The sequence below is a fragment of the Pterocles gutturalis genome, unplaced genomic scaffold, assembly GCF_000699245.1.
Source record: "Pterocles gutturalis isolate BGI_N339 unplaced genomic scaffold, ASM69924v1 scaffold23566, whole genome shotgun sequence".
Classification (NCBI taxonomy): Eukaryota; Metazoa; Chordata; class Aves; order Pterocliformes; family Pteroclidae; genus Pterocles; species Pterocles gutturalis.
In genome coordinates, this window is record NW_010106126.1 from 5,023 (window position 1) to 32,947 (window position 27,925).

At 51.4% G+C, this 27,925-nt stretch overlaps 1 protein-coding gene across 1 annotated transcript in view; it reads right to left on the reverse strand.

The window, feature by feature from the left end:
* Positions 1–282: 282 nt before the first annotated feature.
* The window catches only part of HPSE2 (heparanase 2 (inactive)), a gene marked incomplete at both ends in the record, with an annotated part of 84,254 nt that continues 56,611 nt past the window's right edge, over positions 283–27,925 (reverse strand). The window contains 6 exons of the mRNA XM_010087683.1: positions 283–397; positions 1,415–1,521; positions 4,052–4,145; positions 13,189–13,236; positions 23,117–23,288; positions 23,872–24,045. Coding sequence (XP_010085985.1) covers positions 283–397; positions 1,415–1,521; positions 4,052–4,145; positions 13,189–13,236; positions 23,117–23,288; positions 23,872–24,045 — 710 coding nt within the window. The remainder of the gene's footprint in view (positions 398–1,414; positions 1,522–4,051; positions 4,146–13,188; positions 13,237–23,116; positions 23,289–23,871; positions 24,046–27,925) is intronic.

Below are 27,925 nucleotides of genomic sequence, written 5' to 3' on the forward strand. Positions count from 1 at the left end.
GACTCCGCAGCCCGCGCTGGCACCCCTTGGTGGCACCAGCCTCCCTCCTGTGCTACAGGCCCTGGGCGCTAGATGAAGTTTCAGCTGCAGAGGTAACACTCTCCCATCTGCCTCCAACATGTTGCATTTGACATGAACTAATGTCTCCTATTAATACTGCAAGAAATAGATCTGGAAAAATTCATTTTCAAGCAGAGTTCAGACAGACTACAAGGAGAGAAACCTCACGGCAAACGAGCGGGGAGAAGCCAGCGCCAGCATGATGCCCCAGGGCAGACCTACCGGCAAGGGGTTGAAGTTCTGGTCCACCAGGTGGTTGTGGCCATGGTCAAGGAAGGAGTGCCGCACCACCACGTCAATGCCCTGGCTGGCCAGCAAGCCCAGCGTGTTCAGCCACCTGGGGACAGAGGGAGCAGAGTCAGGCTGCTGCGGGGGACCCTTGGTCCCAGCGGCACAGCTGTGCTCTGGCACACGGCATCGCTCCTGTGCACCTGACCTGCCGCCTGCTCCCCATGCCTGAGCCGAAGCCTTCAGAGGGTTTCACGTGGTGAGTATTAACCAGCTCCCACCGTCCGCATCCTGGCAAGCCCGCATGCCTCCACCCCTGCTGCAGCCACCTCTGCCCCAGCTGTGCCCACCTTGCATGTCCCGACACCGTGCCTGAGCCCCCGTGTGCACCCCAGCATTGCAGCCCTGCACCCAAAGCCTGGGGTACCCCCCAGCCTGCCAGCACCCTGCACTCACCACTGGAGTGCTGCAGAACCTGTCTTGTCACACCCCCCAGGCAAAGGCTTCAACCCTCACAGCCTGCCACAGGGACGTCCCTGCACCTCCCCACAAAGCCCAGGTCTTTTGTGATCACGGCCAGCTCTGAAGAAGTGAACTGGGGCTTTGCAGCGGGATGCTTGTGCCACTGGTCTGTGCCACTAGACAAGCCCCAGGAGACAGGAACAGTTGTGGCTTCAAAGTTGTGGCTGCAGCCTGAACCAAAAACACAGAAAGGGAGGAGGCACAGGTGATCCTGAGCTGCTGAGTGAGGCAAGCCTGTCGGGATGCCAGCCCTGGGTCCTGGACTTGGCACGCCTGGATCACACCTCCCCATCCACACCCAATTCCTGTGGGCACGCTGTGGGTACTGGCGTGGGATCCTGAGCAGTCCCCTCCTTGTTCTGCTTCTCTGTGTGTGCCAGGGACTGGGTCATCTATTGGAAGGCAGAGCTGAGGAGGGGTGATAGGGACGCTACCGAGAAAACAGCAGTGCCCAGGCTGCTGGGGGGAGTGCAGAGGGGGAATACAGGTGGGGTCTCTGGGCACAGAGCTGGCCCTCTCCTGGCTGCAGAGGCTTTGCAGCACCTGAGCCCGCGGAGCCCGTGGGGGTGGCAGTGCTCTGGTGCTGGCGAGCGGCGTAACTCACAGGAACCCGGCCGCATAGGAATCGGAGAGGTTGTTCATGCCTCCAGCCGAGGTTGCGCCCACACCTTCCAGCCAGATCTTCTTCCCTGGTGTGTATGTGTTCACTACCTGTGCAGGACACAAAAGCAACCAAAATGACTCTCATGAACCTGTGATTTAAAGCCAAGGCAGACATCTCCTGTGCTACGCTCCGGGAAGGTTTACAGAGACCTTCAGTAATGCTGCTGCTGCTGGGCAAGTCAGTGCCTGCCTGGCCATGGCACAGTCACTGCATGTCTTCACTAAGTCTGAGTGGTGGGAGAGTGGTCCTCACTCTCCCCTGCTACTGCCACATGTCTGCTACCCATCTTCTGGAGCTGCTCCAAACATGCCCTCCCAAATGGGCTCTCACACTCCCAAACCCAGGCCCTGCCCTTCCTCTGTGGTCTCCCCATGTGCTCCATCCTGCAGGCTGCCTTGCCACATCCCCTCAGCTCTCCATGTCCCCATGCAAGGTGGTTGCCAGCTGTAGGGAGCACCCAAGCCCCGATGGCTCTGGAGCGTAGGAGCCCTGGGACACGTTCTGGAGCCATGTGGCGGGATGGTGGGCACCCAAGAAGGAAGCAGTGGATGTCCCTGGGCACCAGCAGAGCCAGCCCCATGGCTGAGCAGGGACTGCTTCACTGTCCAAGGGGTCCCTGGCACAGGCAGGATGTGTAGGTCCAAGGCTCCAGCTGGCAGCGCAGACACCTGTGACATGCCAGGTGGGACAGGAGGGCTTGGATGGCCAGAGCTGCCCTCTCCCAGCACAAGCAACCTCTAGCATTGTGCAACACCCCATCCTCTGTCCTGCAATCCCACTTCTCCAGGGCGGGTGATGAGCTCCTGTGACCAGATGTCTGCAAACTCCACGGCCTGAGGAGTGCTCCGTGCAGCCTGATGGATCCTGCCCCATTAGTGAGGAACGCTGGAATGTGCTGGACTGGGATCCCTCAAAGATGTTAAATACGCCAGCTCTGGGCTGCCTCCCACTCACAGCCTGTGAGAGTCGACATCCCTGACTGAAGCCCCAGAGGTGCTGGCATCCTGCCGGTAATTATCTAAGCCCGCCACCTTCCCCCGTCGGAGAGGAAGCAATAAAACAGGGAAGTGGACAAGCCCAGCTGCTCTAATCAGCCCCGGCAGGATGCACGGACTCAAAGCCAAGCTGGAGGCTATTAGCACCCAGCTCTGTGCTTTGTTCAGCCACACTGGCACTCCCAGGAGAGCCCTTCCCCGGCCCTGCCCCGCGCAGACCAAATCCTGCCCCGTGGGTGCCAGGGTTCCCGCAGTCTGCACCGAGGGCAGCTCCTCACTGACGCTGCTCTGGGGATGGATAGGGTCCCACTCCTTGCCCGGCAAGTTCCAGACCTGCAGCAGAGGTGGGACATGTGCCACCACTTTTGGTGGGGCTGTGTCCCCTCAGCGGGAGCAGGGCCAGCTGGGACCTCTCTCTTGTCCCTGCACTCATCCCGCCGGTCACCCCTCCATGCCTCTTGCAGCAGGAGGATCATCCGCATGTGTGGATGATTCCCAGCTTGAGCTGGAGGACTCGGCAAGCGGCTCCTCTCCTCCAGTTTTGCTGTGCCGACCCTTGCACCCCTTTCGCAGGGCCTCTTTCAGTTGTTTACTCATCCTACAGTTTCTCCCCACAGGAACTTTAACAGTAAGACACTGTGGTGACTGGTACCGTACAAAAACCTAGACAAGACAGACAGATGGACATCTCGTCTAGTCCCTAAAGCCCTCCCTGCTTACTGGGTGTTCCTTATTTGCTGTGGGACTGACAGCTGAACAGGCCAGTCACAGCCCTGGCCCCTGTATCAGCTGAAGCAGGGGGACTCTGTGAAGCCCCATCCCCTACCCAGTTGCTAGAGATGTGAGCCGGGTCCCCTGGCCGGTGGGGAGAGGAGCCCTCGCTGCAGGCTGCGCTCACCAGGCAGAGCTGGGGGATCTGACACAGCATGCCAGCAACAGCTGGGTTTTATAACACAGTCAAAACATGATCATCAGGGGAAAAAAACAGTAGTTCATAATGAGCATGATTCTCCACTAGTGAAAATCACCCTGGAAATGCAACTGTCACAACTTTGTGAGCAACTTTTTTAGGCACTGTGAGTAAGGGGGGCAAGATTTTTCAGTGGGAGACGACTCCTGAGCAGGTACCAGCCCTGCTTTGGTACCTCCTGGTTGCTCCCTTCTCTCCTCATCCTCAAGAGCAAGTTTCAGGAATGGATGGATGGGAGACTGGAGAGAGTCAGCTGCTTTAGAAAGGCTTTGCACAGCAGTGTCTGCCCCTGTCCCAGGCATCCAGCCCACGTCCCAGCAGACCTGCACAGCCCACGCCACACTGCACATCCCTCTCAACCCACCGCACATCCCAGCTTGGGACCAGGCACGGTGCTGCCCAGACTTTGCTCCCATCCCTTGGGTGAGGCTGGCTGTGTTTGGGCTGGGAGCACAGCTGCCATCAGCAGCTGCCTTCCAACCCTGCCCCACGCCAGGTCCCCTGGGAGCATGTCCATGCTGAGGCCAGAGCTCCAGCCACGAGCTATGCCAAAGACAGGCACGTCAGGCACGGTGACCCCTCACCCCCTGCAGACCCTTTGCACTCACGCACTTTCTGAATTTTCCTGATCTGGTCAGAGAGCGTGTCTAGCAGGCGTGTTTTCAGGAAGTCCGTCACTTTGGCCACTCGGCCATCAATGTAGTAACTGGAAGAATAAGAAGAGAAGGATCAGAGAGCTGGGAGCAGCTCTGCTCCAAACCACGTCCTACCGTCCCGTTGCTGCCTCATGCCAAGAAAACTCCTGTGCTCTGGGGAGGTTCTGCTTGCACCCTGCCCTGCCCTGGCACCCCAGCTGTGCCTGTGTCTGGCAGATGCTTTCAGTTTCCAAAACAGAGTGTGAGGTGGATGCACCCTGAACACTAAGCATCCTGCACTGCAGAAACCACGAGAAGTTTTGCACTTGCTTAACTATTGCTGGTGAAATGCTGGGAGCAGAACGCGAAAAGCTGTGAGCAGAACGCCACCCGCAAAGGCTTTGCAGCACCCTCTGCACTGATTTCATGGACACCCCATGGAAAAAGACGCTCTGACACAACTCCTGTGAGAGCAGCGCCTGGCCTCCACCACTGGGGAGATCTTGGGAAATCTGCTCACCTGGCTCATCCCGTCTGTACCCCTTTCCTGTCTCAGGGACACCCTGTTTCCAAAAGGCAGATAAGCCAGTCAGCCCCGGGCCCAGTGCCATCGCTACTGGAAAGATTGCTCTTATAGGATAGCAAAATGGAAGATGCACATCTAATGGCTGGAATGAAGGGCCCCTTAGCCACAGGAGGATGCTGCACAGACACCAGGGAGGAGAAGGGTCCCAAGGAGCAAACCCCCTTGGAGCCACCTTGGAAATTGCTGCAGTAAACACCTGGAAGGGGACAAGGGAGGCTGCCCGTGCTCCCAGCTGTGGAAATAACTGCATCACTCTGCCCAAGTCGTGGGACATGCTTCAGTCAATGGCTGGTCTGCAGGGGGGACTGTGCAGAGCCTCTTCTGGTGCAAGAACCAGAATTGCTCCTGGACATCCTGCTGCAATAACAACCCTCCAGGCTAAGCCCTGATGGTGTTTCTGAGCAAGGATTAGTGACTGTGGGGTGCAGAGGCTGAGGACATACAGAACCAGAGTGAGCACTGCTCCCAGCACCCCTGCACAACCTGCACCTTCCTTGCTTGCTCTCCCACCAAAGTCCGCAGTCGAATCCCCCACTCGAGAAATGCCAGTCTGTTACCTGCAGGGGAAGTCCTGCTCTCCCAGAAATCTCTTCTGCCCTGGGAATGCCAGGGAGCGCTTTCCATAGAGAGGACTGATTCCTGCTCTCCCTCTGCTTGCTTATATAAAACATACCTATAGTGCTGCCCATCATAATGTGAATCATCTGTCTTCTAAGTGTGGGAGGAAGACTCTGAAATGCCTCAATACTGTCTCCTGGCTCCAGGACGTAAGGTGAAGTGGTCTGTTCTGGAGTGCAAACACCCTGTGGCTGGAGGCAATCCCAACCAGCTCCTCCCAAGGAAGTGTCTGGGGCCAGCACCTCTGCCTCCATGCAAGGAGCAGTGGCAGCCCTTGCACATCTCCCAGAGGCTCCTCCCAGCCTTGCAGGGATACCAGGATGTCTGCTGCAGCACACACTGGCATACCCCTGGGATGGCTGTTTGGCTGATAGTTTTTCACAGAATCACAGAATCACAGAATGTTAGAGATTGAAAGGGACCTTGAAAGATCATCTAGTCCAATACCCCTGCCGGAGCAGGAACACCTAGATCAGATCACACAGGAACGCATCCAGGCGGGCTTTGAATGTCTCCAGAGAAGGAGACTCCACAACCTCTCTGGGCAGCCTGTTCCAGTGCTCTGTCACCCTCACCGTAAAGAAGTTTTTTCTCATATTCAAGTGGAACCTCCTATGTTCCAGCTTGAACCCACTGCCCCTTGTCCTATCACTGGATGTCACAGAGAAGAGCCTGGCTACATCCTCCTGACACTCACCCTTTACATATATATAAACATTGATTAGGTCACCCCTCAGTCTCCTCTCTTCCAAGCTAAAGAGACCCAGCTCCCTCAGCCTTTCCTCATAAGGGAGATGCTCCATTCCCTTAATCATTTTTGTGGCTCTTTTGCAAGAGAAACGTTCTGAACCTCCTCCTCCCAAATTTGCAGTGTGCATCCACTGCTCAACACAGTGAGCCCTGAGTGTGTTGGAGCCATGCTGGGGTGATGGAGGTGCACAGGAATTACAGCAGTGCTGGCTGGCGCTGGCAGGTCTCAGCCACCGCCTCCCACCCCTCACTGGAGCCATGTCTGCTCAGCATTCATCACAATTACACTGACCCTTCTCCTTCTTCACAGACTTCAGTACGGCCATGCGTGCTTGGATGGATAATGGGCTGAAGACCTGGGATCTGAACAAAGGTGGATTCACCTTTCCAGGGCTGATTTCTCCATAGCATGCATCTCATCTGCATCAGTGAGCAGCTGTAGGGGCCACATCAGCTGTTCCACCTGGGTGCTGGAATGCAGGAGCATCCCCACAGGATGCCATGGGCTAACTCAGCCAGAGCACCCAGAACAAGTGCAACATCCACAACATGCACAAGGGCTCAGAGAGGATTTTTGCATCTCACTGCTCCAAGACTCTACCCCGGTAACAGAATAAATGTGCTTAGAGCTGCTCAGGGATGCAGTGAAAGGGGAGCAATGCTGGCACCACACTGTCCCGTGTCCCAGAACAGAAATGCATAACAGGCTCAACTTGCAAATGCATTAAATGAGAAGAACCTCCTCTCCCAACCCTTCCCCAGATGTTTGGTCCCAGCTGTGTCCCCAGCAAAGCATGGGATCATGCCAGTCACACTCCAGTTTCTCTCTGTGTTGTAACCCAGGGGTGGAGGAAAGAGGCATTTCTGTATGTGCATGTGAACTGGAAGGTGCTAAGGGCAGAGATTATCTCCAGGGAGGACTTGGGAAGTGTTCCACATCGTTCCAATCACTTGTAAACTGTCGAACCACTGGCTGCCAGGAGGAAAGCAGATCCGTAAGCAGCAGGCAGCAATGGGGTTTACAGAGATTAGTTTTTAAGACAAAATTACAAAGCAATGGACTCTGGGGATAGCAGATGTTTGGATTTTAGCACAGCACTTAAGAACTGAACAGAAATTATTTTTTCAGATTGCTGTCAACTAAAAATGCCATCACCTGGGCCGAAAACTGGCTGAAAGGCCATAAAAATAAGGTTGTATTAAATGGGAAGAGATGGAGTTAGAGAGGCCTCAGTCTGCATACAGCTCCTCCAACCCAGTGGGCTTTCTGCAGGGTTCAGCTTGTCTGCGCAGGCTGATATGGTCCCAGAAAAAAACCCTCAGAAAGCAAAGGCAGGCTTGCCTCTCCCCATTGTCTTGTCCAAGTGCAAGCTGTACTCTGACGTGCAGCTCCCCTGCCAAGGGAGAGGAACATCTCTCCAGGAGCAGTCCCAGAGGAGGCTCTGCCCTCCCAGGGACGGCGTGGAGCAGGCAGCCTGGGAAGGTGCCGATGTGCTGAGCACAGCCGAGACCCTGCAGGGAAGAGCAATGCCCTAGGACAGTGCCATGGCCCCATTTTTTTTTTTTGACACTTTCACTAACAACACAGGGAAATGGGGACTGGCAGAGGGATGAAAGGCACAAACAAACCTGCTTCAGTATCAGGAATCTTGTTGGCACCATATCTCCTGGGGGAGTGAGAAGGGGAGCACCTTGGCTTTGGGCATTTAAGCAGAGCATGGAAACCATTACAAGCTTCTGTAAGATGGCTAAAGTTCTCTTGCAGATCTGCCTGGGAAGTTCTCGGACACCAACAGGTACTTTCAACCTCCCCAAACTGGGAAAGAGGCACTGAGGTACCAGGCTAATCAGGAACAGGTGAGCTGTTTCCAGCTGTAGGCTTCCTCATTGAGGTTCAGGACCTTCCTTTGAGAACTTTTAACTGTCTGTAAAGGCAATAAGAAATCTGTAAAATGCAAACAACTCTCAGGCCTTTAAAGCAGGAGAAGCACTCATTAGGCGTGGATTATTCCCAGGAGCAAAGGCTGCAGCTTTGCTGGTATTTACAATGACTCAGTGCACTTGACTTTAACACCAAAAAAGCCCTGAACAGTCACAACTCTCCAACCTCCAAAAAAAGCCAGCAGCAGCTGCAGAGATCTCCAGTGCTAGCAAGTACCTCCCCAGGCACGGTGCACAGGCAGCAGGGCTGAGCTAGCCCCAGGAGCTGCAGCATCCGCATCCTCCTCTCCCCATGCCAGTGAGGTCTGAGTACCCTGCCAAGGGTCTCTGGTAGCCGCAGCTCTGCAGAGGCAGAGGACACCTAGCTCATGGACAAGCTATTCAGCTCCAATGCAGGTCACAGCTCTCACAGTGGACTGTGCTGTTTCTCACAGAGGACAGGACAGATGCACGCAATTGCATGCAGAGCCGACTCATTGTGTCGCCCAGCTTGATGCCACTATCTCTTTAGACAGACAACCTGCAGGAACTTGAGAAGAGCCAGCCAAGGAAAAGAGAGATCTAGGAACTAAATCCTAGATGAGACACCAAATCCTAGAAAGGCCACATACAACCCCTTTGGTGCCCTATTATACTATTAAGAAGCTGAGGCCAGTTCTACCCCTTCTGTTTACATTACCCTATTTCTAAAAAAAAATCTGAATGTGCCCTAGAAACCTGAGATGGGATCAGTGCACTTTGCAAAGGGATGTGTGACCATATCACTCTGGAGGTGGCGAAACCAGAGCACGGCACAGGGGGAGAACTCTGCCAAGGGCTGGGCAGGGATTTGTGCCAGCATGAGGAAATGCACCACCACAATTCCCAGCCCTCATCCCTGGCTGGAACTGCAGCATGAGACTTGAAACACAAAGACAAGAGCTGGGAACAGTACACCAAAAAAGCTGCTGCCAAAGGGTCTCTACATTTCTACAGCCAGCAATGCCCTTGTTCTTGAGCAGGCTGCAGGGCCAGGATGCCCACAGGTACCCAGTGCCTCCCAGAGAAGGGCAGTGGCAGTCACCCGGGCTCTTGGGTGACCCTGGGGCTGGCTGCACATCTCTATCCTGTCACCTCTGGGTCTTGTGCTGCCTTTAAAATGGTTTTCTGGAAAGGTCCACAATCTGCTGCATGGGACCATGAGTATCGTCCCATACTTAATGAAGGCAGTGCACTGGCTCCTGGGCAGCTGGTTTCATTTACCTTCCCTTTCATTTTAAAGAGAAACCTTTGCCCCTATTATCTGACCTCTTCTTCTGTTGCAGTTAATTACATTAAAGCCCACTTCCCAAAGCTCAGGAATTTCCGGATCTACTTTGTTGCCTGCTGGCACAGGGAGAGTCTGCTAGGAATTAGGGCACCCGCCTGCCGGGGATGCTGAGCGGGGCAGATCCCCGCTGTCAGCGTGACACCCCACTGCCACCACAGCTGTGAAACTGAGACACCTCTGCTGACAGAGGCAGCCCCGGCTGCTGAGCATCTTCCAGAGGAGAGGGCAGAGCCCCCAGCTGCAGCGCAGGACACAGACAGCCCCACGGCTCCCACTGTAAAGGAGAGGGGGGGATGTGCTCCCCCCAGGTAAAGACCTGCAGGCATAGGGGAGAGGTGCTGCTCACCTCCCCCAGTCACCGATAAAGAAAAACGACTGGGGACTGCCCTAAAGGCACAGCTCTCACCCATGCCTTTCTCTGCCCCAGACAAGGTGCCACTCCCTGGCATCACCCCAGACCATGTTGGTGACCAGGGCCACGATGGTGCCAGGGACTGTGTCCTCCATCAGACGATGCAGAAGATGGCAAGCCAGTGGGCAAAGCCATTGGCCAGGTGTATTTACAGGTGGAGATGGGCCAGTGATTGCTTCATAAAACCTGCAGGCACCACCTCAGAAGACACTGCACTCTGAGCACTCATGGCAGGCTCATGTGAGCCCAGATATACACCCTTGCTATACACATCAGTGCCTGTATGTACGCTGGCAACTCTCCCCTAGCACTTTTGGGAAATCTGCCCCCTGCTACAGCTACTGCCTCATGAGCATCTCTGTCTGCAGCCTCCGTGTGTTTAAGCCAGAAGAGATGTCACCCAAACCCAGCAAAACCATTTTAAACAGTGCCCCCCCCCCCACATGTCTGTGTGCCCGGCATCTCGGATTTGCCACACAGGGCAGGTAACTTTGCATCTTAGAAGATAACATTGCATTCTCCAAGGAGCCAAAGGGATAGATGTCCACTGGCTTTGAACATGTAAACACTTACTTCCCCTGTAATTAACAGGGATTTGTGCTTGAGAGACAGTATTGCATAAGGATTTGCCCACTAAATATGCAAAACCTGGTGTTTTGCACAACACTTTGGATGGAAAACCAGCCGCACAGACTCAGAGAGCATGGCTGAGGCTGGAACAAGGCATGGCTGCAGGTTTAAATGGGCAGTGAATCTTCACTATGTGTGAGGATGCCAGTGCTAAGGTGGCTGTGTGGAGTTTTCTGAGCAGTGGAAACCCACATCCAAAGACTGAGGGGGTCCACAATAAACCAAGCATTTACTCTTAACCCAACATAACAAACAAACAAAATTATCAAGGAAATGCCAAAACTCTCAGAGCCACTGTCAGTCCCACCTGCCACACCCTCCTTTAGTGGAAATTCCCTGAGCATTTCGAAGCCATTCACACATCCCTCTCCAGCAACACATTACTTCTGAAGAGGGAGGCACACATGCTGAGTTACATATGTAAGTGAAACCATATCAGAAAGGCTGGCGAGGCTGCTTATTTTCCAGTGACCCAGTGTCACTCTTCTGTCAAATATATTTCAGATATATTTGGTTTTCACACAGAGAATAGGGATCCCTGCAATGTACTCCCTTCTCAATTCCCTTTCTGGATCGAGCACAACCTTTTCAAAGGAATAACAGATTTGACAAATTTATAACCGATATCCCGGGAGAACATCAGGGTTTGGAACAGAAATGTTCATACTTGAAGTTAGACAGCAGTTTAGTTTCCTGCTAATAATTTTCTTCTTGGATACAAAGGAACTTGTTTTGTTTTGTTTTGCTGTTTGGAGCAGAGGAATGAGACACTGTTTTGACATTTATTCATAAACAGTACAGAAGCCCAGCTTAGAGCTGTGGCCATTGCCAGTCCTCACAAATGCGTATGGGTGCAATCTCCAGAGCTGCAAACCTGGGTTGGGGGAGAAGCAGCTCCTATGCCGCAGTGGAAATGGGTCAGCAGCAAGCAGTGTCCCAGCCCCGCCGACCCTCACGGGGAGCGGCACCAGCCCTCCTGCTCGCAGGGGGCTGCTTCAGCGCAGCCGCTCAGCACCAGGGCTGCCCAGCACTTTGCACTGATCCTATCAGAAAAGGTTTCAAAGCAGCTGTATGGGGAAGGTTCCCTGCACACCAAGATGAAACTCCATGTCTGAAGCCTGGAAGTTTGTTCCTTTAACTCCAGCAAGGGCTTGGCCCAGGGATCAAGCCCTGTTGCAGAAAGCAAATTTCTGGACCGAGTAAATGGGATCAGCACATCGTGCAATCATGAAAAGGAAACTCCCAGATGAGACATAGATCATCATGGCACAGCATGAGCCTGTAAGTAACATAAATCCTTCTCCAAATGCTCTGCTACCCCACTGCCCCCATTGCACCAAGCTCCTGCTGCCTGCCAGGGAAGCCCCAGGAGCTGAACGCCTGCAGCAAGCAACACTGCGGCACAGCGAGGCAAGCTGAGCTCCCCGAGGAACAGGACTTGCTGGATGCTGGTGCTATAAACCACTCTGAGATGCCAACAGTTGCTTCCGCAGGAGGCACCAAAGTTAACACTTCCCAAGAAAACTTGCAAGAAAACTCCATGTCTTAAACCCCAACGAGCTCTTTTTAAGAGCATGTCTCCAGGTGGGCTTTACAAGAGATGGGCTTTACAAACCACGCTGCTATGCTACAGCAAAGCAACCTGAGCACTCCAGGAAGGGTTGCTGTGGAGGACCAGCTTGGGGAACAAGCCCTGTGGGCAGCACACATAAGCCCCTTGGACCTGAGACTGTGGCTCCCGCGCTCAAGGCCAACGCACTGCTTGGGAAAATAACCCAGTGTCAGAGCAATCCACTTTGTCTGGGAACAGGGGTGTCTCACCATGGTTTCTGCTCCAGTGAATGCCTGTATCTGAAATGTGTCCTTTGTGTGGCAGGAGAGCATCCTGCCTGCCCCACAAACCCTTTTTCAATCAATTCTGGTGGTCGCTGCTGTGCTCGCACACTGCCTCACCTTTGCACTGGCATTTGCACTCCCAGTGCAGAGGGTCACAGCCTGCTGGGGAGCCGACCTCTGGCCACAGTATGCACACTTGGGCAGTTGGAAGTAGAAGGAGAAAAAAGATATATATGGGTTTTGCCCCAAATAAGAAATGCTTTCCCCCCCACCCCCGGTGCTTGTCACACTCAGTGCTACAGCTCAGAGCTTGCTTTGCCTGTTCTGAACTGCAGCACATGTAGGGACCTGGGGAGATCAGGTATCAGCATCTCTCTGGCTGCCCGAGCTGGGCCCAGATCTTGGATGTTCAACCACTTTCTGTGGACTTCTGCTCCTGGGGCCTCATCTGCAGTGCAGGACAGCAGTGTGTCTATAGTCACCTGAGACCCTTACAAAGCAGAGCAGGGACTGGGGCATTAGGCATTGACCATTGGACTAAGCTGCCTCTCCCTCTCCCTCCTCTGGGCCAAACCAGTTTAGCTTCAGGCCAGCTATCACAGTGAGACAGTGATCAAAAGGGCTTTCAGATAGTGCCATGCATCTGTCACACACAGCTTTTGCTTCCCTGTTGTCCCCATCCCGACCACCTCCAGAGCTGCTGGTCCCCCCAGCTGCCTCCAGGCACTCCGTGGTCCAGCGCAGGGCTTTGTTTCCAGAAATCAGGCAGGCCAGGCATGCAGGCGGTGGTATTTTTAGCCTCTGTCTCAGCTGCAGTGGTAAAGGTTAATACATTGCCTCCTGTATTTGTTCAAGAGGCTCCAGAGGGAGGGACAGAGCCTCTTTCACCCATTTAAACGCAGCAGGAGGACAGAGGAGCTGGCTGTCACATATCTGCCCCTTTCACACCCAGACAATGCATCAACTCTTCTCCCAGAATCTTCTGATCACTGCAATTAGTGTTGGAAAGTAGAACGAATGGTGAATACCTACTGTTGCCAGGTAACAGCATCCACCGTGCTGCCAGCCACTTTCATGAACCTATAGGAAACAGAGGAAGAAACCATATAAGCCCGATGTTGTCACAGGGGAAGTCCTAAAACAACCAATTCCCATCCTCCATCACAGGATACCAAGGGCAGCCGCCACACTCTCAGACTCTTTCTAATGAAACTTTTGCATCCTTAGATGGAAAGAAAAAATTATACCTAATACAAATGCTTGTAACAAGCATAGCTGAGAATAATGGAGCAAAACCCAACTCACAGCAGAGGCACTGAGCATCACTTTGCGGCAGATAGGGAGAGCTCTCTGAGCACAACAGCATTTCAGGAACAAGATCTTTGGGTATGTACGTAGTTCTACAACTGCAACAGCAATTAAAGAAAAAGTTTTAAATGCCCATCTTAATAGGAGACACTTACTCACCCAACACGTACTTAAGTTGAGGAACTCCTACCCTGGACTCAAGCAAGGACTGGGAAAATGGAAGAAAAACCCAGCAAAGCTGATAAGATGCAAAGATGCCACCTCAGGAAGCCCCTGAGCATTGGAGGATGGGAGGCTGGACAAGTATTGCTACATACTTCTCTTATTTTTATGCTCTTTCTTTAGCATTGGCTGTTAGCAAACTGACGGGATTCTGACCTGGGTGCACTTGTGGTCTGTCCTGCTCCTGTGACTGACCACAGCACGTCTACTCACGAGGTTACGATGAGTTACGCGTGACTCCTGTGGTGACCCAGCTGTCTTAAAGGACATATCCCTCCTCCGGATAGCTCTTATTTGAGTCAGACTTGAGGCTACACTGATGTATCTGCTTACACTGACGACACCAAAATCAAAGCAATTCCTAATTTTGGGGACCTGTATGCAACCACCGCTGCAACAGCCTCTGGCACAGGCTTGCTGCCATCCGAGATGGTCCCTCCCTGGCTCCCCCGTCCAGCAAATCCAAACTCCACCTTGAAAACTGGGGCTCCCAGAGGGAAGCCCAAGCAGTTACTATATTTTTACACTTAGGAGCAGAGATAGGAAAATACGTAAAAGCACACAGGAACTGGACAGGCACGCTCTTCACATGTGCACTGCATAGCTGATGCATTTTGGAAGTGATAACGTATGCACACAACAGGAGACATAGGCTTGAGCAAGAGAACGTGATGAGAAAGAAACCGATGCTGTGTTGTCTTGGGCTGCTCTGTGGTGCATGGAGATCCCAGGAACACACCAGGAATCACACAGCTGTCCTGACTCCACCGGGACACACGAATGAGTGGCACTGGGTCCTGGGACCCCAACTCCCCCAGAACAGCCCTGTGCCAGAGGGTGGGGAAGGAAAGGGAAGGTTTGTGAGGAGAGATGAGACCTTTTATCAGACCAGTAAGCTTTCCGGCACATGAGCCTCTAATCAGGTTTGAAACAAGAGCAGCAAACTTCAGGCTAAATATAGCTCGGAAACAATCACTCTGACTTTAAATTAATGACGATGGTCAATTATAGACTGGGACAAAAGGGCAGCTGGACCCTGTGAAGCATAAGAGGACACTGGCAAAGGCAGCGATAATAAATCCCTGCAGACAGAGAGGGAAGAGATACAATTAGAAATGGAAAAACAATAACATGCTGTAAAACTCCACAGCACTGATGCATCCCTGATTCTGCTGCCTAGCAGCGCTGTGAGCTTCAGTTCCCAGGCTCGCCTTTCAGAGATGTTTTTATATCTCTCCTGAGGGTCAGGCCAGTGCCAGGGGGATGGTTTGGGGATGGTTCCTCTCCAGCCAAGCAGGGCAAGAAGACACGCTGGACCTGCCACTGTGCAGCCAGAGGGAGAGGTGTGAGCTCCCTGCAACTCAACATGGGTTATCTGTGGAAAAAGGCATTTTGCAAATCTTGCTATGAGAGGCTGCTGTGTAAGTATACTAAGCATACAGAAATATGCCAAAGGGATCAAAAAACCCATCTCCCAGGTTTTAAAACTCCATACGGGGGCTGCTGCCTGAAATGTAAAACATGAAGTGCGCAAGAGTGAACTAACAAACTCTAAGCTGAAATCACGAACAAAATCTGTACTGGGTTTGAAGATCCATATATTGCAACTGGGTTTGAGGTTTAGCCCAGCTTGCTTTCTAACCTCAAATGCTTTAAGTTCTGGCTGCAAAACAAACCATTGTGGACTTTACTAAATCACCTCTTTAGGCTCAGCTTTGCACTCTCCACTTGCAGTTCAAAACCAGGAGCAGACTGAGCTCAGAGGAAGAAGCTCTCCAGTTTTTCTTGGCACTTCCACTGTGCCTACACCCTGCTGCAAACACACCCGCTACAGTGGACTTTGAGCAGGGACTATAAAACAAAGCAAACCCTCAGTATAACCTCCAGCATCCCTGGAACAGCAGAAGCAGAACATCTGTCTGTCCAATCTCCCATGCCTCTAGGACACTAATTGACTTGTTGTTACAAAGCTCCTGAGAAAATTTTGTTCTAGGAAATTTTGTTCTAGGATGCAGGCATCACTCAGGCAGCACAGTGCAGACCAAAGGCAGGACAGAAGAGGCCCTGGCTTGCTCAGTGTTCCTCTTCCGTCTTCATAAAAGCAAAATAAATCAGTTAGTTCTGGTCATTTTCAAATTTTCCCATAAAAGATGCATATCTAGCTCAAATTTTGTTTCCATGTTTGTTTTTCTCTTTTTTTCTTTTTTCCTTTCTTTTTCCTTTTATTGAGATTTTTGCAGGATGAAGTTACAAAGTTCCTGGTAAAACTTCAAGTCCTGCCCTAATGGTGGAGTTGTGCCTGGAGCACCCCAGATGACTTGGGCAATGGTCTCTACCCTCCAAAGGGAACCTAGAGCAACTTGACAGCCAACAAGTGGCACTGCATGAGCAAGGGATGAAAGCCCAGGGCAGGTGGAGATGCAGTGATGCACAGGTATACAACTATCCTCAGTTTAGGAATACAAATCTTACTAATCCCTTTATTCCTGTAGCACCTGTGCTGCTCAAACCACAGATTTTGAGGCCAGTGAAGATTCATACAGTCTGAATGACCAGCACGGACATATTTTTGTCTGGGATTTCCTGGACTGCGCGATGTCCATGTGTGCAGCGCAGCGCAGGCAGAACAAACCAGACGCTTCCGGGAGGGCTCAGATCCCTGCACATGTGCTGCACAGATGGGCTGGCGCAGTAAATCTGCCATTTTCCTGCACATTGGGCTTTCTCTGTGAGCACCAATCAACCACGCAGCGCATGTGCAGGAAATCCCCCCCAGCAGCAGTGGGACAAGCCCAGCCCGCGCTGTTGCAGGCAACGTGGTCAACGACTGTAGCGATGCCCCGTAATTCAGACGGGTGGCAGCCCCAGGGCATGCCTGTGCAGGATCCCCGCCTGGACTCGAACATGTCAGAAACCTGAGCAAATGTCCTCAAATATCCTTAAAATCTTCTGGGGCAGCATCTCTAGGTAGGAAAGCAGAACACAGCAGAGTCACACGGAACAAGAGGAGCCTCAGGCAGGGAGTTTGTGATACTATGGATGAGACAAAGCCACTGAGCTCAGATATGTCCATGTCCTACCACTGCAGCTGCCTGTGTGCCAGTATCCCATGCCAGCATTACTATTTGTGGGGCCTGCGTTGAGCTAGAACTGAGGCTCAAGCTTGTTTTTAAATAAGCACTGAGAAAAATGTAATTTAACATCGCTCAGTCACCCAAACAGTTCATAGCTCCATCCCAGAAAAGGTAATACTGGTGTAACACGGGACAGCACCTCACAGGTCAGGAATGAGATGTGGCAGAGCGGGCAGGAGGGCTGCAACACCACAAGATGGTACAGACACCACAACTCTATGTTGTGAAACCATGGCTGAAACCTGGCCTCTCCTAGAGCATCTCCCGTAGCCACATCTCCCAGGACTGCAACTGTCACTGGAGTGTGGGCACATCTCTGAAATAGATCTCCTGTCCTTATTCAACACTTGCCAGTCATGGAGCACCTCCGGCAACCTTAAGCAAATTGCTCCCATGGATAATTAGCCTCCAAGTATGTTATTTCTCATCTGAATGTGTCTGGCTTCAGCTTTCAGCCACTGGAACTTCCTAGGCTTATTCCTGGTACATTAAAGAGCCATCTGCATATGGAAATCTCTTTCCCATGCAGGTAATTGCAGATTGTCATCCTTTAAATAATAATAAAAAGTGATCCTGGAACAAAGAATGCAGCTGTACAAGGAGACAAGTTACCATTGCACAGGCTCCCAGGTGGTTTAGCATTGTCCGACTCCTCTGTGCTGGACTTCACAAACACGGGTTATTTCATCCGTTACTCCCTGGAGCACCACAAAAGCAAACTGACACCCTTGCCCCCAAGCCCCAAAGGTAGGGGCAACACTGACCTGCCTGTGGATCCCTAGAGCTGGGTGGCAGATCTCTGCCCTTTGAGCCAACAGTGATGGGTAGAAATAGCTTTTTCTTCTGTCTGAGGTGTTTGGTGAGGGAGACTAAGGCACAGGCTTCACTTACTAACTTCCTCAGGTTCCAGTAGCGCAATCAAATACCTGCAGCAGCAGAGACAGGTCCTAGACCCAACTCATCCCAGCTGCTGCAAAGTCTTTGACCTGCAGCACCAGATTTTAGAGAGGGATTTCACTCTGGGAGCAGAGGCTGGTGGGGCTATGTGTAAGTCTGCTGCTCTATTGTATTCTCTCTCTGCTCAACATCATCTTTCTTCAGCTAACCTGATCTACAGCAGGGCTGCACAAGCATTCTAGCAAACAGGGCTTTATGTCCCAAACTACCCCACCCTGCCTTGATAATCTGCACTCCAGGAACTCTGGAGGTTGCATTTGGACCATGACATTACACTGCCACCAATGCTTTTTTGCACTATTGATTTTTCTATTCCCTTTTTGAACACACACACACACACACTTTTGGCCTCCACAGTATCTTGTGACAATGACTTCTACAATGCCATCACATACCATGTGAAAAAGCTTCTTTCTGCTTTCCACAGTTTCATTCCAAACTACTTTCTTCACTGTGGGAAAAACACCCCATTCACAGGCTCATGGGCATTGATAACATTCCCTCTCAGCCGTCTGTTTTCTGAGCTGAAGAGGCACAGCCTATCTAATCTTTTCTCACATGGAAGACATCACATACCTCTGCACAGCCTCAGATCCTCTCCCTGTAACTCTCCTGGTTCTATTACACCATTTCTGAGATGAAATGACTAAGATTGTAGACAGCAATCAGGATGAAGGTACACTGTGTACTTATATGGTGGCATAATCTCATCTATGTCTTTTCTTACCCATTTTGTTCTTCCTATACAGGTGACTGTGATTTTGGCATTCCAGCTATCCAGATCAAGTTTCAGCAACAACTGCTATCTTAACCCTTTCCTTCTGAAAGAACAATAGCTAAATCCTTTTATAATATCTCAGATCCTTGACCTGGCTACATAGCCAACCATAAAATGCCTCATCACATCCTCCACACCTAATTTCAATGTATTTATGAATGGATTCACTCATAAGTTCACTGCTACCAGAGCTTTAGTTCATGCTGCAGTGACATCCTCCTCTCTCTGTATTGTTGGTTTAATGTTGTTTGTCTTGTGGCTTGATTTTTTGCAGAAAATTCTATCTCTGGACTGGTACATTCTTGCAGTGTCCCAGTACAGTCTGTGCCACCAGCCTTGAAGTAGCTTGCAGGAGGCTGAAGCTACTGCCTTGCGGACTAAGACAGTGATGCTCACCTCTGTAGCATCACTGAAGAGCCTTCGACCAATACAGCAAGGATGTAGTGTGTTTAAAGAAAGTCAAACAGCCAAAACAGACCTTCTAAAAAATGCAGTGCTTACAAGTGCCGGGTGTCGAACAGGGCAGAAGACCTTGTCAGCAAAAGGACAGGACAAGTACCTACATTTCTTCCTGAAATCCAGCCAGAGCCCCTCCTTCTGCAGGATACTGCCTACTCCAGGCTCTCCCTGTTTCTCTTCCCCACTTGAATTTAAACGAACAAGCTCTGTCCATACACTGTCTTTGGCTGCTACTCCAGAATAAGCTGTGGATAAAAAGCAGTGCCTGGACCAACTGGTGTGTGACCTGCTCAGACAGCCACAGTCTTCTTTGCCCTTGTGACAACACAGACAGAAGGCATAGGCAGTCATCATAAAATACTACCAAAGTACTGCTTGTGAGCATCCAGTGGCAAAAACTAGGGTACATCAGCTGAGGAACAACAGGTCATGAGAGCCCCTAGCCAAATCTGCCCAGACATGTCAGCCTAGGTTTTGTACCAAATGTTCTGAGCTTTAACACGTGTTAGCATCTCTTCTTCCTAATAGTTTTGCCTCGTGTTTTTGCTCTTCCAGCACTGAAAATGTGATTCAGTCAGGCATTAACCTTTGTGTCTGATTCCTGATCTGCTGTTAAAATCTATGTTAATACCTTAGAATCTCCCTATTTTTTCCCCAAGCAAATTCTGAGCAGTTCTGGGATTCCTGTACCTGCAGACGCAGTAGGTAGCTAACATGGTCTGCTCTCCAACAGCTCAGGCTGCATGAATGGTCTAATTAACACCTCATCAAACTCAACTCTTGTTTGTGTCTGGAGAAATTCCCTCTTGCACCTGTGCATTCACAAGACACCATTTCTAGCCTCCCGCACAGCAGGCCCCAGCCATTGGAGCAATGCTCCATCATTGCAGAGCCCGTCCTTACATCAACAGTAGCAGTCCTTGTCCAGTCCCCAGGACCTGCCAGCCCAGAGTGACACTGACACAGTCTGTGGCTGCTCTCAGCCATTGCACCGTGCAGGGTGGTGCCAGAGCTCAGGAGCAATAACTCAGCAGTGAAGGGTGTGCAAAGACCATGTTGCTGTGTTTCAGGCAGAGCTCTCCTCCCCTCACCATATCCTACCTCCATCATCAGCAAGTGCGTAAGTTTCACTCAGCACAGCTCAGTGTCATCAGCCTCAGGACAGCCTTTGCAGTGGGACAGTGTGCAAACCTTCAGATGCCTGACCTGCACTCATCATCTAGCCTGTCTAGCAGACTCCAGAGAAAGGTGGCACCCCGGGAGGGGTTCAGACCCACCCTGTACTGGAGGACAGACCCTAGGATTGCATCAGAACATCCCTGGAGGTGTCCATGTCCCACCACTGAGACAGTCAGACCCTGGCGCACAGCAGAGAGCAATGCCCAATTCATATTGACACTGCCATTACCGCAGCACAAAGCATGAACATAAAGATTAGGTTCAGCTTGGTTGCTTGAGATAACAGTTAAACAATAGACTGCAATATTTGGAAGAGAGACCATGCAACAGGAAAACCTGATTTTAGGCAATAGTTTACAATGAAACCTTTCTCTGAGTGTTTCAGGACCTCAGGTAACACTAGAGGCTTTCCCTGCAGAACATCTAATGCCAGCTTCTGCTGTCAGAGATCACCCCCTGGGCCCTTCTGAGCTCTCCTCTCCCACTTCAGCTCATTGCCATTATTTCCCCCACCAAAATGTGCTCCTTCGCTTTGTGTAAGAGGGCACTGCTTGCCTGGCAGACTAATCCACCCATCCTGTCTTCTGCTCTGGGGTGTCTCATGTCTACCCCCCAGCCTTACTTAACACTTGAATAATAATCTTCCACTTGGCATATCTCCTCCTACCTGGTTGACTTCTGCCGTTCATCATGCTTTTTGAAATATGAGAAAACTTTGCAGATTTTCCATTATCAGGACTATTAACTGCACACACTTTATTTGCTCTGGAGCCTCCATCCTGCTGTGAGCACTATGTAGACCACTCATGGTGGTCTAGCAAGGCAGGCAGCAGGCTTGCTGTTGACAGCACCTTCCTAAATTCCTTCTCCTCCCTCCTGCTTGCTGGCCGTGTGGGGCTCATTCAGGATCCCCGGAGGCATGTCCTGGCCATGACAGCCCCAGGCACCTGCTGAGCCACATCCCACCAACCAGTTCTGCAATGCTCCTGCAGAAGGCAGAGCTCTCTGTAGCACTGAAGAGACATCAGGGGGCTGCTGGGAATAAAGCTCAGGCTGTCAGGCAGCTTAGGCACTGGGGTTTATTTGTTCATCCTTTTGCAACTCCATTTCCAAATACCGCAAACGAGTGTTTAGCCCTTTGTCTTTGTGTAATCAGACTTGTTCCTCCTCTTTACGCCCTGCCTGGTAGTAATGAGGTCTTTGTGTGGAAAGACAAGCAGCTCTTTTCTCACAGGACCCCGCGGGCTGTAAGGCCATGTAGGCACGTGTCGCTCGCAATGAGCTGCAGACATCAGGGTTTGGAGCGTGGGACATGAGGCTTCTCCATGGGAGAGAGAAATCACTTTGACCGCCTGTGGCCAGCGTCACCCTGACAGGCAGGAATGGCAGTGGAGAAACAGCATATAGCTTGGATAGCAGGCACGCTTGTTACAGCTCGTTCAGACCAGTGCTGGTGTCTGGAGAGTCCCCACCAGCCCATCACCAGGGCTGTTCAAACCCTAGCTCTTACCCTTTATATCTTCCCTTTAATTCGAGATGGTGTTTCTGCCATCCTCTCCATCAGATTGCATGCTACAGCCTCGTTCCCAGGGTTGCTGTCAGTCAGAGCGCAGCTCCAGCAGCACAGAGCTGCCGGACTACCCTGGCTGTGCAACTCGGCTCTTCTGACCCCTCTTCCCTGGGACCCGGCTGCGGCACACGAAGGGCAATCGCAGCAGTAGGACTTCCCTTTCTCTAAGAGCTTCTTGGCTCTCCTCCCTGTTGTTTTCCTTACTCAGCCTGCTCCTCCCGGCGATAATAGATTTCCTGCTGCTCAAGGCTACTACAGCATTTTGTAGCTCCCCTTGCACCGCTCTCACTACGCCGTGCTGACCACGGGGGCTCCAGCAAGCGATGCACTCATGTGGCATCAGCAGCAGCATGGTGTGGGCACAGGGGCTGCTCCCCCGCTTTTCAGCAGTGAGAGGGATGCTGGCGTCACAGCTGGTTCAACCAGCTTTATGGTCTCTTTGCGCTGCTGCAGCAGAGCTGAGAATCTGGCCCTGGCTCCCTCCTTGCCTCGCTGGGGACTGCACCAGTGTGCTGTTTATTGTTTCTGCCAGATCATTCATGCAGATGTTAATGAATGCTAGACCCAGCTTTGCTCCCAGCAGAGTCCCTTCCACACCTCCCCCTGCCCAGCCCTCTGCACTGGAGTTTCTGTTTACAGTCCTGCAGGGAATTTCCCCTCTGCTGCATGGTCTTTGAGACACACAGTCCCAACTCCTGATGCCAGCAGGCTCCCACACCTCCCTGGTTCCTGTAGCTGTCGGATGTCACCTCCAGGTGTCTGCGTCCCTCACTGTCACGATTCCTTCTCCACCTCTGGCCTCCCCAAACTAGAGACATGCCAGTTCTCCTAGGAGGGAGCAGAGGGCTTGGCCAGTGAATGAAGCTGCTACAGGTTCTTCCTCTGCACACAGGGAGAAAGGACAGGAGAAGAAGTCAACAAATGGGAAGAGCAAAGCCATTTGTCCAGGAGGACTCTGAGACAATATGTGCACTGGTTAAGTGGTGCCAGGACCCACCTCCTGGCCCTGCAGCCCATAGGCATGCAGGAACCAGCATCCACACCACTGTGTTATCTTCACATCCCAACAAGGTGGGCACCTTGGTCTGCTTATAATTGGGAAACGCTGGGAATACTTGGGAGTGCATTAATCAGCCCAGCCCAAAATCCCACCAGGGACTTCTGCAGAAGTTTAGCAGCACAGATGACCATGTCCCCAAGCCCCTGCTACAGCAGGGCCTGAGCCACACAGAGCCTCGCTGTCCTGGCAGCTGTTGGACATCAGGAAGCCAAAGAGCAAGTCTACCTGCTGTAAAGGGCATCAGCCTCAGGAGGAGCTTCTGATCTCTTCTCGATCAAAGCAACATCACTTACCCTTCCAGAAGAGCGATGACATTCTTTCTGGGCCTCCCAATGTTGGGCCCATAGAGGTTTGCTCTGGAATAAGTGCGGATAAGCTGCAGCAGGCTTCTCAGCTGGATGTAGTCCTTCCCCAGCTGGCTGCCGTTCACTGAGCGGCCGATTAAGGTCCGATAGTTATTGGGCTCTGGGAAAATAAAAATAGAGAAGCAAGGCTTGCCAGCTCCGCTCCTTCATCTGCGCTTCCGGAGAGAGACACAGCTCATGCTGTCGCACAGCTTGAGCTCCACAAAGCTGCCTGCCTGCTCTGCAGAGCAGTAGAAGGAGCCTCTGAGGACTGGATGAGGGCCATCACTTGCTCTCCTGTGCCAGCATCTCCTCCCGTGCCCCTTTGGCTGTGTGCTGAGTGAAGGACCCACACCTTGCTGTCATGCTCCTGTCTCCGTAGGGTCCCCCATGCCCCCGGCACTGCAGCCGCCATACAAGTCCATACAGCTGCTGCTCTGGCCACCCCAGGACCAGCTGTGCCCAGCAGCCGGAGCAGAAATATCTCATGTGCTTAATACCAACTGATGGAAACATCCAGCTAAGGGGCTAACACATGCCAGGTCTGTCTTAGAGATGGTGCTGCCTTACAGCAGGTGCCTTTAAATCCCTCTAAAACTACATTGTCAAAACACCCTGGGATCTGCAAATATCCTCTTCCAAAAGGGAATACCTTTCTGCAACAGTGAGATCCATTCCCGTGGCTCTCCTGTTCCCACACTCACCATTGCCCAGCTCCCAGGAGATGTTGTATTTCTTGCTGGCGCTGTACTTCAGCAGGCTGAGGGCGTTGGAGCTGTTCCAGGAGTTGTTGGGATTTCGGCGCAAAGCATTCAGTGCAAAGATCAGGTGAAGGCCAGAGCAGTCAGCAAAGTTATAGAGTTTGTCTAGAGACCTGGCTGGGAAGAAACAAAAAACAGTTTGTAATTCAAATGAAAGCTAAGTCCAGGAAGGTTCAAATGATCCTGCTGTCCATCAGACCTTGCTTTCTGTGTAGGATGAGCCAGGGTCAAATGCCATCACCACGACATCTGTAACCACAGAAATGCACCTGACCTTTGAAACCGGGATAGGATTCCAGGTGTGGGCTCATCTCTTTCCAGCATGAAACTTGGATGCCCTCCACCACTGTGTCAGAGCTAGGGGCCACATTACCAGAGACAGGTGACTTCATAAGATCTCTTTTCATCTGCTCTTGGCAAGGAAAGTTCAGCCTTTCCTGTGCTTATCCTGCCCTGCATCTCTTTCAGCGCAGATCCCTGCAGGGCCTGAGTTGCAGAGGAGGAAATTGCCACCCCAGGGCTGCCAGCTCCCGGCCACCTCTGCTGCACACCCCCACAGCCCCTTGTGCCGTAACCAAGCCCCAGCAATAACCAAGTTGAGCCTCCAAGACACACACCATGCGCCTAGGTAACCTCCGCTCTGCACTCAACGAGAGGAGCTTCGTGCCACCACTGGAGCTGGGGGGGCGAGGAGGGCTCCCTGCCTGCAGACAGCACAGCTGAGCCCCGCTGCTGGGGTGGCCCTGCTGAGGTGCTGGGGTCTTTGCAGGATTCGTGTCCTACCTGCTGGCCCCAAAGCTCCCAAAGCTCCCCAGCTGGCATCTCGCCTGCCGTACTGTGGCCTTGATGGGCAGCGGGGCACCAGCCAGCAGCAGAAGGAGAGACCAAAGCAAGAGCTGATTCAGGGAGGAGTGACATTAGCACAGGGTGTTTCTGGGAGAGCCAAAATGCTTAATGCCTTTTTTGCTTCAGTCTTCCCTAAAAACTCAAAAGCAATCAAATGCTTGACAAAGCTAATGCCAGTGTTAGCAGGATGCAAACTCATGTGACAGTGAGAGGAGATTTGGTTAGAGAGTAGTTAGATGACGGTGGTATTTTCAATCATCCTTGCCTGTTGAACTGCATCCCAGGACACTCAGGGAGCTTCCTGAAGCACCCTTGGAGGTGCAACCACTTAGCTGTGAGGAGCCACCGGGGACAGGGAGGTTCCAGAGGGCTGGGGAGGGCAGAGTGAGGGCTCCGCTTTCACAGGAGGGGAAGGAGGTGCTGGGCAATTACAGGGTAGGCAGACCAGCTTCAGGTCCCAGAAAAATACTTGGACAAATAATCAAGCTGCTTGTCAGCACTTACAAAATATAAGGAGATGATCAGCAGCCACAGGAATGTGTCAAGAACAAATCACACTGAAGCAATCTACTGACAGGAGAGCAGGGCTTGTGGGCAGCAGAGCAGCCATTTAGGTCTTATACTTTGATGGTTTTTAAGGCTTTTGACACGATTGCACATGATGCTCTCTCCAGAAAGTGAGGTAACCCTGATCTGCAGTGGGAAATACGCACACCAGAGCAGCTACCAGTAATTTGCTGTTAAACTGCAGGGTCCAGGCAGCCTGCTCTGAGTCTTTTTATACACTTCCAGTAAAGAAGGTTATAAAGGAGCTGAGGATACATACATGAGACGTGCTATGGCACTAAGGTGACAGCATGCACCACCATGGCCAAGAGAGCTGAAGGAGGTGGAGAGGAGGCAACCACATGCTCGGGGAATTGCTCTAAGCGCAGGGTTGACGCTCTGAGACTCCCTGTACCCACACTGCCCAGACAAGGTGCAAGTGAGACGGTGACAGCCGGGGGCTGCTCACTCTGGTGGGGATCACCTGTACATCTGCGCTTATTCTGTTCCCTTTCCTGGTCACTGAAAGCCTTGATGAATATAGAGCCAGCTCTGAGGTCTGAGAAGAATAGACTTATTTGAAAAGCAATGTTTTAAGTAGGGTCAAGGAAAATAAGCTAACTGAATAGCTAACATTTAATGGAACACAGCAAAGCCATAGAAAGGAGAAGAAAGGAAAAATGTGGAAAAGATATTCCTAATCCCTTTCACAATGTTTTTCTAAATGCTACTGCTTCATTGAGTGAAAAGTAGTTGAATTAGATTAATCTAATGTATTCATCCCACTGGTTCAGGCACATTAGCTGTTTTTCTGGATGCTTAGTGAATTAGAGACAGACACAGTTACTTAATACTCATTTACTTCAGATGTCCAGGAAAAAAAACTGCACTTGAAATGAGACTCCTATAAAGAGGGTAAAATAGATACCAACTAAATGACAATATCAAGACAGCAAAAAGGTGTTACCTGCAGTTCCCCTGCTAGTAATGAAACCTTTTTGCTAGTACAAAACAGTTGTAGTTCTTAAGTACTAAAGGAGAGGATTTAGTTCATGTTTAGGAGCCTCTGCAGAGGAGTGGGAATTGATTTTCCATGCATCCACCAGAGGAAACAAGCCGTCTGTTTATCCCAGTGCAGAGCCTGCCACTGTGAAATTTTATTTTCCCCATGACACTTATTTTGTTTCCATGCGCCTGGACACAGAGATGCCACGTGTATTTCATGTTCTGCCATGACTTTCTGAGCTGGAAACCTCAGCAATCAGGGGAGAGAGCTAGGAGAAACACACAGATGTCCCAACACACAAACCATCCTGCAGACTGCAACGAGGGTGCAAGGAGCAGAAAACCACTCATAAACCTATCTCTGCATAGAAACAGATCGTTAATGTGGGCACTCTTGGGGTAAGTTGCATCCCACCCTGTTTGAGCTATCAGTCAGGTATCAAGCCCACTCATCTCCTTCATCCTTGGCAGCTGTCACAGGATGGTGTGAATCTCGAAGCACCAGTCTCTCCAGTGACTCTAGCAGAGCCTCTCACAAGATGCCCAGCCGTTAGTGGTTAAACGGCATGTCTGACCCTTCCTGATATGACCACCTTGAACTGGACATCACTGTTGCAGACAGGTAGATGAAAAGAGTACTGTCATAGATGGCTAAAGCACAAAAACAAGCATATTTAGAAGACCTTGAGTAATGTCCAGCCCTCTGTAAGTACAAACAGGGCCAAAAGAGAATGCTATAAATATTTTACTGCCATGACTAGGGATGGCCACATTACTTCTGAGTAATGAGAACATGAAGAATCACAGTATTATTAACAGCTGGCTAAAACTCACTTTGAATTCTGGATAATTGCATTGTTTTTTCTTCATCAAACACAGAAAGTCTTCCAGGAATTTAACCTTTCCCCAGCTAACAGATCATTAGGCGAGGCTTTCACAAAGCACTTCAATAGAAAAAGCCATTGTCATACCAGAATGAATCTTAATAGAGCAGAACTGGATTTTTAAGACATTCTCCCTGCCCCTTCTCCCCCTCCACCCAGTGCAGAGATGCACATGCTGCGCACTCACGTGCCATTGAGCTCAGGGAGAATGAATAAAGCAAAAAAAAAGAAGAAAAAAAGGTGGTGGGGGGGTGGGGAGTGGTGCAAGGATGCTGAGAGTCAGCTTCTGCCACTAACTAATGCTCCTGTAGTTGGAGCGGAGCTAACCAAGGCAGCAAAGCCACGTGCTCCATTCCCTCGTGTCCGGGACAGTGCCATGCTGTCAGGTCTCAGCAGGGACAGGCAGCTGCCTCGGTGGGTTTGGGAGTAACAGGAGTTGGTAGACAGAGATGAAGGCCCCATGGCTCTGACACAAAAAAAAGAAATCAGAAGATATTTGTGAATTCTCAACCTTCATCCTTGGTTGTGGAGTTTTGGACACACCTGGAGAGTGAATACTGCCCTACGATGCATGGCCAAGTGGCCGGCAGTGAAGATCTGCTCACAATCCTGCCCTCAGTTGAAGCTCTGCACAGGAATGAAAGATTTTGTCTGTTTGCATGGATCTCTCACCCTGCACAGACGGAAACAAACAATTTCAAAATGCAGTAGAAGGT